Below are 15,547 nucleotides of genomic sequence, written 5' to 3' on the forward strand. Positions count from 1 at the left end.
TCCTGTTCGTTTCTTCACTGATTAGCAAAGTTACACACGTCAATCTCATATTTTATTTTTTTCAGACTTGAAAATAGTTTTTTATTTTTCTCAGTTATATATTTTTTGCGGGCCTTATATCCATTAATGCAGTTAAGTTAACCAACCAATTGCAATAGGTTTATGCATGTTAAATTGTTTAGTTTTTCTATAAAGAAGTTTATTAGTAAGTATTTGAAAAAATATAGCAAACATATTTTAAAAAAAACTAAATTTCACAGGAAATTTTGTAAATGTTTCCAGGCTTCAAATTCATTACATTTTAGAAAACTCTGTCACTGTATCCTGCAAAATTGAAATAATTTAATAAAATCCAGGGTCTACAATAATCAAATTAGGTAAAATTTGATTGTCCAAGATAATAAAAACTAACTGCTCAGCAAAAACTGGTTCAAGAAAATAATTAAATCTTACAAGCCACTTTTCAATTTTTTGAGGCAATAAATAAAGTTTTTATTTTATAAGACCAATACAGTAAATAGCATAAAGAACATCAGAAGAGAAAGGAAAAAAACATACTTAACAGAATTATACATCTGGATTTTCAATTTAAAACTGAGCAGACCATGAATGTGAGTTAGAAAAAATATATAAAATGTTTCAAATGCAAGACAAGTGATCAGGCCAGATCCATTATTGAAAATTCCTTTAAGGTATATGTTGCTAAAGCTACCAAAGACTCCAGAAATATTATTTTGAAACAGAAAAAACTTATTGAACAGTCTTACACCCATATAACGAGGATTTTTTTAAACAGTTCTGGCTAAATTGGTATTAAATCTTGTGTTATATTCGTAAATGTCTCCCATGATCGCAAAACTGTTCATTTTTCTTAACATGAATCAATATATCTAGTACATAGAGGGCGGGAAGAGTGAGAATATGATATTTTTTGAATAAGTTTCTGAAAGAATGCCCAATAGCAAAATTTTGGAGTTTCCAGTTCAATTAAATGTGAAATCCTAATAGCTTAGTTTCTGTTACTTGAGGGATCGTTTTTTCTTTGGTTTTGAGTTCTATCTAGGGAACTTTGATATTGGTGATGTAAAATTAATAAAAACTGCTTTATCTGTATTTAAACGCAATTTGTTTCTAAGACTGAATCGCATATTACATTTCTCCTCGGCATTGAAAGAATCTTATCAAACAAAATAGCATAAAAAAGTTAAATCCATTGAATAAAGGTATTAACATCATTAAGCACAAAGCGTGCAATTAACAGTCCAAATGTGAATATATTTGATGGGTGAAGACAAAAATGGTATAATAATTTCTTGTCAAAATTGCTCTTAATAAGCATAACGCGATCAGGTCACGCTATGGTCCCCCGATTGGTTACGGATGAAAACTATGAAGATTACAAGTGCCCAGGGTATCCCGTTGCGACTCTAATGCGTATTAAAGACGGTTATTAGAGCAGACACTGATGGCAATTTAGACCCGATTCCAGCAATATCTTCGAGAGGAGCGTTTTAAATTTAATTATAGCCATACACTCCATTACCCGCCGTGCTTCTCGGAATGTTCCTTTTTAATGCGGTCGTTGGAATTAATTTTTTTTTAATTAATTTTGGCTTGACACGGAGTTTTGTTTTAGGTTCAGATGAATGATTTTGAGGTTTGTTATGGTTTTTGATGAATTAAACCTTTATCGATCCTGTGCAAAGGCATTGTATGTCAAAAAAGTGTTAAGGGATTAAAAGAATATAGCAGGTCCCTTATGCTAAAAACGTTTTCAAATTTCATACAAAATTATTGGGCTTATAGGATATATGCTCAAGGATAAGCATGATGGATTCCAAAGTAAAATCTATGGAATTTAAATAATTTAGATGGGAATTAAAACAATCGAAAATATTCAACTAATTTATTAACACACTTCATGATCACTCACGACTACTAGAGATTATATATTTTAAATTTCGCGCCAATATTTCGAACTTTAGTTCACTGAACTGACTGCAGCTTCTTATATATTCGGCTGAACGCTGTTGCGGACGATTCTCGCCAACCTTCTAGACATCGTGCGACGTCGGAGAATAAGCTGGTTTCTCGGTGTTTACAATATCGTTACAATATACAAAGTTTTCCCAACTTTGGGCAAGTTTTCAATAATTCCAAAATAAGGGACACCATGTCCAAAATTATTTTATTTATAAAAAAATTAATTCTAAATATTAATATATAAAATAATAATGAAAAAAAAGGTGAATTTTAACATTTTACTAAGCATTGGTTTCCCAACTTATACCTTACAAACCGAAAATAAAGTAACTATAGAATAATTAGAAAACAAATATACTTTTGAACTGATGAAAAAATATAAAATAGAAATTTTGAAACCTTTACTTGGAGCACTTTATTTTCCATTAAAATCCTCATAAATATGGATCCCATGAAAGGTTTATTATAAATTTAATTTAGTTAAGTGTGCCATTAAATAAAACAGGGACAACTCATGATTTGTTTATTAGGGATGTGAGAAAAATCATGAAAGCAATACTTTTAAAATTACAAAAAATAATGGTTAACAATTACCAGACCGTCAATAATTAATTTTGTAATTAAATTTTTAATTTCAGTTGAATCAGTTTTCAGAATGTTCAGGTTTTATAATATATTTATCATTTTAATATCCTTTCCCGCATTTAAAGACTCTTGAAGACATCTGAAATATTTTTTAATATCTATTTAAGTAATTTTCCATTTTATTCTAGGCATTTGACAGTCTTTTATGCATTATAAAATATTTTCCATATTTTTAGGATTTTGAAGTGATTTTTATGTCTTACAGAAATTGAAAATAGTTTTTTCAAAATAAAGAGGTTTGTTATGGTTTTTGATGAATTAAACTTTTACTGGTTCTGTGTATAGGTTCTGTAAATGAGTTGCCGAGTTTTTCGACCTTCCAGAATTATTTTGTATATTTTATAGGAGTTAAATATCTGTTTTTTAATACTTTGATGCTTGTAACTCACCCTGTATGAAATCTTACGAAATTTTATATTAATTTTAAAATTATTTAAGATCTTCTTAAGCAGTTGTATCCCTTTCGTATTTACAAACAAGTTCCCTATACATTTCTTGATAATCATCCCTTTGCCGGTTTTCTTAGAACGCCTGTATTCTTGCCGCTTCTACCTGCGTTGTGCAATCACAAATAAAAAAAGTTCGGTTTTTAACAGATTTCTGTCAATTTTAGCGCATCACAGGTATTTTTAGTTCGGGTAAGGTGCGAACATGTTATGTTAGTTTTGCTTTGTTTTATAAACACTTATTTTAAAGTTTGGGTTTGCCATGTCAGCGTCATTTATTAAGATGGCTTATCTTGTATTTCTGTTATTTCTAATCGTTTGTAAGTTCTAAATAATTTAAGAAATATCTATTTTATGAGAGTTAATAACAGATAAAAAATTATTAAATTCTAATATTTTAATAAACAATTATATAGTTTGAAAGGAAACAGTTATTGATGCTCGTAAAAGATAAATTAAGATAAATGTATGTCTTTTTGATGTATAGTGGAGAGTCTCTGCCCTGGAGGACTATCTTGGTTAATGTGTTTGCGGATATTTTATGAAAAATGTACCCTTCTCCAACCATTTTTATGAGCTGTAGACATTTTGTGGATTTATAAGAGAAGTTTTACCCAAAGATTCATTTAATTTTGTTGATTCATTATAATTTGTCCAGATCTTCTTCAAGTATCATATCAGGTCCCCTTGACATTGGTTGACTTAGGCAAGTCTTTCTCGATTTTGCGCCAATCGGAATAGTTCCTATAACTGATTGTTACAATGTTGCGTATACCAGCCAGGAAGTCTGCGTTCTGCTCATTCCTCTACGTCCTTCACTTTTCCCATGATGATCAGTTGTAGAATAATGTATCGCTCTCCTTTGAAGACATGTTTAAGATATGAGATATTCCCACCAGCTCTATTTAGTAGCATTTCATTGGTCCAGGATATTCTCAGCATTCGCCGGTATAACCACATCTCGAAAGCTTCTAACCGAATTACTGTAGCGGTAATTGTCTAGATATACGTCATGTGCGTCATATACGTCATACCGGGCCGTACGGCAACACTGACCATTTGCTGTATTATGCCATATGATTTAGATATTCGGTGATATAGCAACTAACATACTCAAAATCGGTGACTCTGTCTATATTTTTCATATCGATCTGTAGTGCGACATCAGGATATGGCTGTCGACTAAAGATCATCAATTTTGTCTTGTTGTTATTTATGTTTCGCCCCATTCCTTGTTCTTCTGCGTTTACACAATTTAGTAGATGTTGCAGTTCTTCTAGTATGTCACTTAGGATGACAGTGTCGTCGGCATATCGTATTGTATTTATCACACACAAAAACGTCCTGCACTGGTCACGACATTTTTGTAGTTGTATGGTCAGAGCAAACAATGCCCAAATGCGTTTCTAAAGCCAAATTGGCTTCCATCCAAAGCTGCCTCACATTTGAATCTTATCCTCCCGTAAATAATTTTGAGAAAGACCTTCAAGGTGTAGCTCATAAAGCGTATTATTCTATAATCAATGCATCGTTTTCTGGCATATTTTCTGGTAAATCTCCAGTCGTGTACACCGCAATAAGCAGTTTGACCGAGATTTTAATGTTTACATCATTTGTTACAGCTCTGTTGAGATGGCTTCATCAGCTCATTTATGTATTTGAACCATGTTCCTCCCAAGGATTCTTTTTTCATTTCAGATATTTTTGCCTTTAGTGTCGACGAGCATATTAGTGGTATTTTTATTATATAACCCTGCCACTTATTTTACCTTTTTATATTTATTGAAAGTGTTTTCTTTATTTTCCAGGTCTTTTTATTTAGTACACTTTTTCTTCATCCAGTTTTCTTTACTATACGAATTTTTGTTTTATTTCGATTTCCTTTTGTCTCCTTTTATATTCTTTTGGGTTTATTTTTTACATTACCGCCTTAGCTCCATGAGGTACAATACTTCGGATGTCATGAATTTCTGTTTCTTCGGTGTGATGTTCAGCTAATAGCTTATTTCTTATAGTTCCTTGGATAATTTCTAAACTGCATTTATGCTGTCGTTGGTGATGGCTTAGTGTCGGCAACCAGCGGGTTATGGTCAAATCTAAGGTCTGCTCCAGGATAAGTTGTATTTGTCCAGATAGTAAGACTTTTTTTTACGGGCATTCGAAGTATTGTTATATATTTTTCTTAGATAATTTTGTAAATTGTTACTTCTCCATTAATTTTAATGTCATAAGGCTTTTTTATTCGGAGACTGTCTCGTTGAGTGCCCAATTTGACAGATAAAAATCGTTTGCTATTTCCGTTGCAAAAATAAAATTTGAAATATTTTCCCTCGGTCGGTTAGTGACGAGAGGTTTCTCGACTTCTTTTTTAGATCCCTCGCCGCCGAAATTTCGCGTCGATTACGCCGGAATGGCCGTGGTTAATGTCCTGTAGACTTTTTACCTTAGCATTCTTTACAATTCGTCGTACACACCGGCCACGGTACCGGGACAAATTTCGAATTATAGTTTTTAACCGTGCCGTGTTCTCGTCGTCTCTTCGCTTTTCGTCAAGGCATCAAATCAAGAAAGAATCCCTCCTTGCCAGTTTTTCTGTTCTCTTGCCTGCCCGACCGCTCGTTGTTGTTTTGAAGAGTCAAACCAGTGACGGAGCACAAAAATCGATTTTTTTTACCATATTCGATCCTTTAGTTTTTAGGTTAACTATTAACTAAAAATTTGCATTGCAAACTATATAAAGATTTAAAATTTTAGAAAAATATATACACAGTATGTATAGGCGATATTGTTACTGTTATAATCGATGCAATTATCACTCTACCAGGTCTTTCAGAACATGAATATAGAAGTTTAACTCGACAAAATCATTGATAGAACTAACAAAAAAGAGAAATATTAAAAAACATATGATATATTGATCATCTTAAACATTATTTAGCGTTTCTCTATTTTTATTAAGCATTCGAAAATTCAAACATTTTCTAAAACTTTTAATTAGTTGAAGGTATATTCGTAACTTCTCAAAGCAAATATTATAATTTTCTCTCACTTGCAGGCTATTGTCATTATCATTTTTTCCAAGCAGTTCTATCAACACCTTATAAAAACAATTTTCCATTTCTCAGGAAGTTGAAATCATTGTTTATTTCTTGGAAGCAGTCTTTTTGGGAAAGCAGAATTTCATTATGCGTTTAACTGTGTGGGAGAAGTTTAAATAACCAAGTAGTTAAAGTAATTTTTTCTTAGCAGTTTTAAATCATTGAAATTTATTTTCTAGTTTGTGGTAGGAAGTTTGTTGTGCATTTTTTTAAGTTTCAACTTATTGTTAATACTTTCCATAAAGACATCGAGTGTACATTATGTACAGCCGATCATAATCGTGTGTATATTACTTATAGGCTATCCATACGCTGCTCTCCATATCTTGATATCCATTGAATAATTCCTTTGTCCGGTTGCGAATATCCATAGATATATGCGAATGGCCATAGAAGTAGCCATATATTGACAGTTACAGCAAGATCATTCTAACTATTATGATGCATTGCCACGGGTGTGGAGTATATACAGATCGGGGAATTAAATATTACGCATTGTCCAAAATAATGGCAACACCATATCTTCTCATTGTCTATTTGGTAATTGCTATATATATTATAAGATCGGCATGCCTCATATTGTTGTGTGACTGCACCCTGCCCCCTTAAATTTTAAAGCGCATTTATTTTTCCTCAACTTATTCTGGCTATACTCCTTCTGAAGAATTGAAGAGTTCAATTTATTAAATGCTTTTATGAAGGCAATTCAGCAGTACAATGTAGGGATTGTTTTCAATTAAATTTAAAAATACACCGATTTCTTGCGAAAAAAATTTCATGTGGTTTTTAAGACATCGTTTTGTCCTCAAGATTATCATAAATGCCACACTAAAGTGCAAGAACCTTCTATGGAAACGGTCCAGGAGCAAGAACGACTGGAAGAAATGATTTGTAGTGCCCTAGAAGTGAATTCAACACAATCAGAACTGTTGGAGATGGACAATAAAACTGCTATTAGTATTTTGAAAAACATGGGTACAAAATATTCCAAAACTCGGAGATATTTTTCGAAGGCAAGTGGCGAAGAACATAATTTTGTGAAACCATGATGGAAAAATTAAATAAAAATTTAAATTTTTTACGAAGTTAATATTTTCAGAGAATTCTTCATTTCCATTACATGGGAAATACAATTCTCAAAAATTTAATGTTTGGCCTGGTATTTTGGGCGACCATAATTATAGGGCAATTTTTTATTGATGGTACTTTAAATGCCCAAAAACACCTTGAGTTGCTGCAAAATTATGTTCCTCTTGCCATCCTGCCTCGTTTAACCTGGTATTGGTCTATTTTCAACAAGACAGCTGAGTGCTCATAATGTGGTTATGAGAAAAGAATTCTTAACCAGTACTTTTTCTAACCCTGTTATTAGTGGGACTTGCTATATTAAATGGCCTCTTAGACCTCCAGATTTGTCCCCAAATGACTTATTTTTGGCTTTGTCTTAAGGAGATTTACAAATAAGAATTTAGTAGCTCAACAAATTTAGAGGACCTGCGAGAGAAGATTGTTGAATTTGCCAATTCTATTTTACCAGAAACTCTTTTGGAATTACTTTTATGATAGCGTAACTTATTGTTTACCCAAAGAAGGAGGTCTGTTTGGTTCTTTTATTTAAAGAATTAAATTTAATTTCATTTTTGTATAGTGTTTAAATTTTTCTGCTTTTATCAGAGTATCTATTTTATTTTTATTAAAATAACCCTTAAATTTTCATAATGCATTATGCAGATTATGATTCTACGTGGGTTGTACACATACTATGGTTGTATACATTAGTATGTAGTCTGCATCAGAAAAATATCTTAGAAATACCTAAAGTTTCGCGTAATATTTTGCGAAATTTCTTTGCAAGTAATAGTTACCCTCATCAAAGTCAGACGCTTACTAAGGTCATTCTGAAAAGTAAAAAACGACGACGTAGCAAAGCGCACAAAAAGCTAACTAGACTTCGATTGGTTTATAAACCTTTCGTAGGCAGAACTTGGAACCTACACTTAGTTAATAAGCGCTGCCATGCACTTTTTAAAAATGGATGGCACAAAACTCTTGGTATATTAAGCAAGCATCTATTCAAGTGACAAAATCCTCTTCTGTAGGTTTTCTTATCAGGAAAACGAGACAATAGAACATGTCGTCTCTTAACTATCCTTCTCTCTTGTCAATACGTAATCATGATGAATCAATCACACACTTTGTCCCCTAAAGAAATCTGAAACGCTTCCCCTCGGTGACGTTATCGCCTTTAAGTTAAATCCCTGGAAAAGCAGAATATGGTAAATGTAACCCAAGTGACGTAATATGAGACACCCTTCTCCAAATTATATAATACTGAGAAAATGCACTGGATTTCGATGAAATTATTTTATGCCATCTGCGTTTTCATTGAGAAGATCTTCAAGTTAGCCTCGAAAAATTAACATATTATAGTGAAAAATGGAGTGAATTTCGGTTTAAAATAGAGGCAAAATGGCAGTTAGCAAAGGAATCAGATTACTTCCGGTAAAAAGAGTTAATATATGCATAAAAAATGTAAAAGTGTCTACGAGCGTCATGGGGTGACCAGCGCCATCGAGTTAAAGCCGTCAAATTTATAAATCTGATCACCCTAGAGTAAAGTTTATTTACAACATTCAAAGTACCTACTCTTAGGATGTTAGCAGACCTTATATAATATTACGGGAATTATTGTTAGAAAGCTCGTAAAAAACGAATTTAAGAAGAAATTGTTTTATTTGTATGTATAAATCAGTAAAAAAAGAGCGATAAAACATCGTCCTCTCCGATCGCCGACAAAGCAGAAATTCGCTGATAATTTTTTGATAAGCCGTCGAACCGATATGTTATTCAATAATAATGTACCTTTTCCAAACACCGCGCGGCGCAACACATTTTATAAACATCAGGGTAATAAAATTTTATGTGAATGCTATGTTTGCTTAACGTAAAAAGGTATAAACGACCGAAAAATTTACATTTCGGTCCTGTATTCAACGTCATCTGAACGCCTGACAGGTGATATTTCTTTCATTGATTTAATAAGGCAGTACCGTAATTAATAAATTCTATTAATCTTCATGAGCATGACGTCAGAAAGTTTCTTCGTACTTTAGAAGTCCCAGGTGACACTTTTTCATAGACAACATAGCCAACGCGACTTCGGACTCTTGGCGTCTACATTAACTTGTTTGATAATGATTTATTTCACCGTCCGTCCATTTACAGAATTTTATTTATTTTTGAATAAAATAAACGCTTGCACGTATAGTAGATACGAGACTTTTAATAAACAGAATTTAATTGAGTGAGTGCGTTCCGGATCTCTCAAAATTTAAATCAGAAACAAATCAGTCAGATATTTCGTCCGATTGTATAAAACTTAATGTAAATAATTTATAAAACGCTATTTTCGGAACGGGGTTTTTAATAATCGTGTGCGGACTGAAACCAAGGAAAATAAATCAAACTTAGCCAGTCGTAATTCTTACGACTCTCGGGCGTATATGCAAATTTATTGAGATTTTTCTTGGCTTTTTTCTCGGTTTAAATAAAGAAAACTTGCGTAAAATTATGGTGCTGTTCATTTTTAACATGTTGCTTTAAATACCAAAGAAATGTCTCTTGTCAACATCGTTAAAGTTGTGGAAGTATTTAAGGGATATCTTGGAATTTTTTATTCTCACACTCGACATCGCTATCCACATTGTGATCCGTCGATAGCGTTTAGTTAGAATAAATGTGAGCAAAGACAACTATTTTCAAATTAAATTCTAATACAATCCACTGTTTTTCTTCATATAAGACGTTCCATTTCTAGAAACTAGATTTTTTTGGGAAGAAGTGTAATATTTTTTGCATAGATAGTATTTATCTGGACTGCTTAATCCCTGAGAAAGTTAGATTATTCTTTTCATATGAATTTTTTGTAGCCTGGCAGTAATTCATAGAAATCCAGAACTTCATCACCCAACTCCAAACCTCTAACGACAATAAGATATCTTTCTATTTTTTGAATTTTGAGTAGTGACCGCAACAACTTGATGCTTTGTGTGTTTTTTTTTTGGTAATACTCATTGACAACTACTGATTTTTTTTTTATATTAATAAAGCTTGGATTAGTTCTTGAATCCGATAATTGCTTGGTCTATAATTCTAATATGTGTATTTATTTTATAGGCAGGCTTATCTCATTAAGAGCACCTTTTTTATTAGGAATATCGCGATACTGAGTGGAAATAAAACGATTTCACTTTTATCTTTTAGATACCTTTTATATATATAAAAGCTTTTAACTTAATGGATAATTATCTTAAAATCGTAATTATTATAAGTTGTATGCTTAACAAATATTTAATTTTAAGTGTTGTTTACCTTTTGCGCCGAGTATGATATTGAGTTTAAAAAAAATATTCTTAGTCAGAAAATAATAGCAATTGTTCACACTTTCAAATGTATTTGAAATATAAACACACCTAGTAATTTATTAGTTTACTTCCGCCCAATTTCCTCCCAAAGATGATAAAATTGATCAAATATTGTCATATGATATTGAAATGATCTTTAAACAAAAACGCACTTCAAAGAAAGAACAAACTTCTTAGATTAAATTTAATGATAACGCTCCTACTATTATTAAAGTCGTCCCTTTCTTACAGCTAAGAATCTACGAGCCCCTACTTCAACACAAGTGCTCAAAATACATTCGCCTTTTCGTATGTTCCGTATTTGTACCGATGTGTTCCGAACATGTTCCTGGTCCAATTCCGGCCTGCAAAGGACTATGCGAAAAAGTTCAAGAAGATTGTCTCGACTCACTTCAAAAACTCGGTATGACTTGGCCAGAGGCACTCAATTGCTCGAACTTTCCGGAACCTCCCGAGCTCTGCATGCAACAGCCTCAAGAGGACGAAGAGCCTCAAACTAATTTCATCCAAGAAGAAATGACGTTTACTATCAACTGTCCTCCCAGTACGACGCCCAGTGGGGGCAAGTGTGTCCCGATTTGTAAAAGCAAGCAGCATTTTGATCCGGAACAAGTTGCAACATTTGAGGTAATAGGAATATTTTTTTATTTGATAGTAGGTTTTAATGATCTATTTTCTTTTTAGCTGTGGGTTGCTGTATGGTCAATAATCTGTCTCGTTTTTACCTCCTTCTGCCTGATTACCTTTACTATACAGCCAAGGAGGTTTAGGTGGCCAGCTAGACCGATTCTGTACCTTACGTCTTGTGGATTTGTTACTTGTACAATTTATCTTATTAGATGGATTGAAGGTCCTTATACATGTACAGGTAAGAACACATTTTTGCTTTAGAAATTATCATATACTTTTTTTAAGTTGTATCGATAACCCTGGAGAATTCAAAGGAATGATTCATACTTGTTGAACGAGTCTTAGAATACAGAAAAATTGAGTTTTCCGATAAGAAATTGGACAATACATTCTTATTCAACCATACCAGCAACATAACAATGTTTGTGATTTTTAGTCTAATTTCTTGTGACTTAAACGTGTCAACTTTCAATCTTGAAAATGACTTAGAACTCCTTATTTTCGTTTGGATACAAATAGTGACGAAGATTATTAAATACTCTATAATATATTTGCAATAATGTATTGTAAGATGGATCTATTCAATTATTTTTTTCAAAATGTGCATGGCATCCGGTGCATTTCGAAAGTTGGAACTGTTATTTTAAAGCCAAAACCGTTTACTTGTTGGCTGCTGCATGCCTTAATTCTTATTTAAAGAAAGTCCAAATGAAAGAGAGACGGAGTTAAGGTTGTAACTGTTGAGGCGCCCAAGCTTTTGATACTTTGTTGCAAATCAAAAAGTAGCTCTTCAGTTAGGTTTGATAGCAACATAGGTAACGTTACATCTACTTCTATAAATTTATTTTAATTTCAGGTAACCTCGCTTACGAAAAACCGGCAGAGAGCCTCTCCTGCGTAGGTATTGCCTTGATCCTCCTATTCTGCGATATTGCCTACACGTTATGGTGGACCGTTTTCTGTTTCGTGTGGTTTCTAAGTGCCATGAAGGAATGGTCTACCGAAGCCATTGAAAAAATCTCAACGAAGCTACATGCCATCGTATGGATTTGCTCTGCTATACCTATGTTTTACGTTCTTATGTCTAACCATATAAGTATTAATCATTTATCAGGGTTTTGTGAGGTTACTAATAAAGTCCTCGTATTTTTCCAACTATTTTTTATGATTTTAAGTAGTATTTTGGCTGTACTAACGTCGGTTGCATTAAAGAATGTTAGAAAGACTCTAATGATTGCTGGAAGGTCTCCTGTAAAACTGGAAAGGCTGTTTTACCGGCTTTTGCTAATTAGTGTAGGGATAAGTGCGCCTTATCTTATGTACTTAATGTGCCAGTTTTATAACACTTTTACCTTAACTTTAGTTAAGTTAGTACTTAGGAAAACAAGCATTGTGTTTGCTACCTTATGGGTCTATACACCAAAAACGTTTGAGATGTACAGGGACCTTATGTGCGCATGTAAAAAATCATCCGACAACGACAACTCGAGTCAAGGCTTCAGTAGATTATTGCCTAAAATATTTAGAAGCCAGGATAATAGTCCTAAAAGTAGTAACAGTACTTTATTGAACAATACTAAGAGTACAATTGTAGAGGAAAAAAAGACTATTTTTGATTTGTTTTTTGCCAGCACAGCTCCTCATATTAATGTGCCAGTGACAAGGGTATAAACGTGTAGAGTAAAAAGTGCCTAACAATTTTATGTAGCTATTTTGATTATTTTCAAAATGCTCCGTAATATGATTTACGTAAAACTTATATGAAATATATTTTTTAATGCTAATTGCAATGTATTGAACTCGCACGGACTTATTTCGGAGTTCGAATTAATTGTCCACTAAAAAGTTCTCAATTCATTATTTTGCTAATTGTTGTAAATACTATATGTTTAATAGTAAATAATCTGTTAATATTGTAAAATAATTTATTTATTATAAAAAAATCAGAATTGTGATATTAGATGTAACTATTTTTATATAATGTTTTTAGTTAGTAGGTGTGGTTATGTTTTAATAACTATATTTATATTGTAAGATATACCATGACATGACAAATAAATACTTATAACTTAAAATTTTAAATTATTTTTTATTTAATAATAATTAATCTCAGCGAACTCAAACTACAGCGCAATTCTTAGCATCATAAATGTCTGAAAAATATTACTGTGATAAAAACTCACACCATTTTAACTCCAAAGTTACCATAAAAAAACCATTCCTGGGAGATGGATTGGGAAAAGAGATCCTATAGAATGGTCATTCGTTATTTGATTTCTTTCTGTGAAGACATTTTAAATCGTAAATATAGTGATCTATCCTGAATTCTTAAGAGATTTTAGTCCTTACTAAAATCCAATCAGATCAAATTACTCGATATTCTTTAGAATGTCCGGAAACACTTTGAACAGCATTTATATGGATATAAATGACGGACATATATAACCATTAATAAGATAAAACATAAGTGAGTACTATTCTATACAATTAAATTGTAAAATTAAAAAAAACACCATTTTAAACATTATTTAATGGCGTTTGAAAAGTTGTATTACAACATACCCCTTTCTATTTGAGAAAGTAAGGGTCAATACTGCCCTCGCTTGTTGTATATCCCCTGAAAACAAAAGTATACGGGTCCGAATTGTATTATATATTTTAAATTATGACATTCAAAGCCGTAAACCTTATTGGATTATTTTTGATGGGAACTGTATACAAACACTTTGATGTTGCCATGTAGCGCATAGTGAAATATGGTAAATCGTTTAGGCTGTTCAGCCAATCATTTGCAGATACAGATGATGAGAGACCCCAAGACAATAAGTATTAAGTGACTGAGTTTTTGCAACTCACATGAGCTTCCCACTGCAGGTTTGTGCCCAAGAACTTTGCTTAAAATTATGTAACGCGTTTCAACCAGCATGAATCGTATTTTATCCTTATTTAGCAACAGCCTAATTAAATAAATGCAGAGCTCAAACTGGTTTACATACAACCATACAACCTATATGTGTCAATTCTGAAGTATCCTCGGAGAGCGATATAGTAGTATTGTCAGCCAAGAGGTCAGCCTGTTCATTCTACGTACTGCTTAATAAATAAATTATTAATATGAATCATGAACATTAGTCATGGTACATCAACATTTACCATCCTCTCCGATGAAATATCCCTATCCACTATTACTCCTTGACATTATGTTTTTTTTCTTCTGGAAACTATGCTGGCTTTTTGAAAACAGTTGCACTTTTCAAAGATCTTAGGCACTATAGGAAAAAGCTCAATAGGTCGAAAATTTTCCTCTACAGAAAGTATAAAATAGGTTAGGTTAAGATTTTCTTTCTTAAATGTTGCCGCACTGCACTAATGTTATCTCTTTAGAGTATCAGGAAGTACGCTATGCTCTAAAAGAGAAGGAGTTCGGACCCACTTAAATTCTTATTGACTGGCTATAGATCCAGTTAGAGCTACTTGGAATATACCTACTATAAGTAATTAAAAGTATTCCTATCAATGATGGAATACACTATAATTTTTACTTTCGCTTCAATTATCCAGAAAAAGTCGTTGGATTATTAAGCTCAGGTTTTGTGTCGGGTGACTTATACCCATAGTTAGGCAAACTAAATCGCATCTAGTGTGATGCGACAGTGGTCAAACCCAACACCAAAATCCGAGATTCTTTGTAAATTGAACTCATGTTGCTATTGTTTAATTAATAAAAAGAAAGAAGATCAGGGAGGAAATAGGGCCGAAGTGTCAGTCTTATATATTGTGATATTTGTGGTATTTGAGTGAATGTTTATAGGTATAGATAATGTCAAGCCTCTCAGCTTGACAGTTTAAGTATAGCCAGGAGAGGCAGCTTTACAACCAAGATTGATATGGGTCCTCAATAGCATAAAGCTTTTTGACACTCTAAATAAATCGAGTTGACTTGCAAGTATGCATCCCAGTATTCCGTAAGAAACTTGAATATTGTCTGGCAATCCAATTTGTAGGAATACGGGCATTGGTAAGGTAATTCGACGTCTGTATAAATGTTCTGCTTAAGATAAACCCAAAAATAAAAGTCATTTGGAGACAAATCTGGAGATCTAGGAGTCCATTTAATATCGCCTGTCTCACTAATGAGACGGTTGGGAAAAGTATTTGTTTCTTAATATTTGTTTACCATACCGCATTATAGGTCCAGGTCTAAATTAGGAAGGATTTAGATGGCATGAAAAACTTGGTTTTGCAGCAACTCGAGGTATTTTTGGCAGTTTAAAATACCATCCATTAAAAATGGCTCTATATTATCGGTCGTCCATGGCTG

At 32.8% G+C, this 15,547-nt stretch overlaps 1 protein-coding gene across 2 annotated transcripts in view; it reads left to right on the forward strand.

Moving 5' to 3' along the window:
• Nucleotides 1–13,308, forward strand: part of LOC126740587 (frizzled-2-like) — a 29,046-nt gene extending 15,738 nt beyond the window's left edge. For both annotated transcript variants that reach the window (XM_050446672.1, XM_050446673.1), the window contains exons 2-4: nt 10,828–11,223; nt 11,281–11,464; nt 12,083–13,308. In XM_050446672.1, the coding sequence (XP_050302629.1) occupies nt 10,828–11,223; nt 11,281–11,464; nt 12,083–12,897 (1,395 nt within the window). In that variant the 3' untranslated portion in view covers nt 12,898–13,308. The remainder of the gene's footprint in view (nt 1–10,827; nt 11,224–11,280; nt 11,465–12,082) is intronic.
• Nucleotides 13,309–15,547: the final 2,239 nt, after the last annotated feature.

Source organism: Anthonomus grandis, chromosome 9, assembly GCF_022605725.1.
Source record: "Anthonomus grandis grandis chromosome 9, icAntGran1.3, whole genome shotgun sequence".
Classification (NCBI taxonomy): Eukaryota; Metazoa; Arthropoda; class Insecta; order Coleoptera; family Curculionidae; genus Anthonomus; species Anthonomus grandis.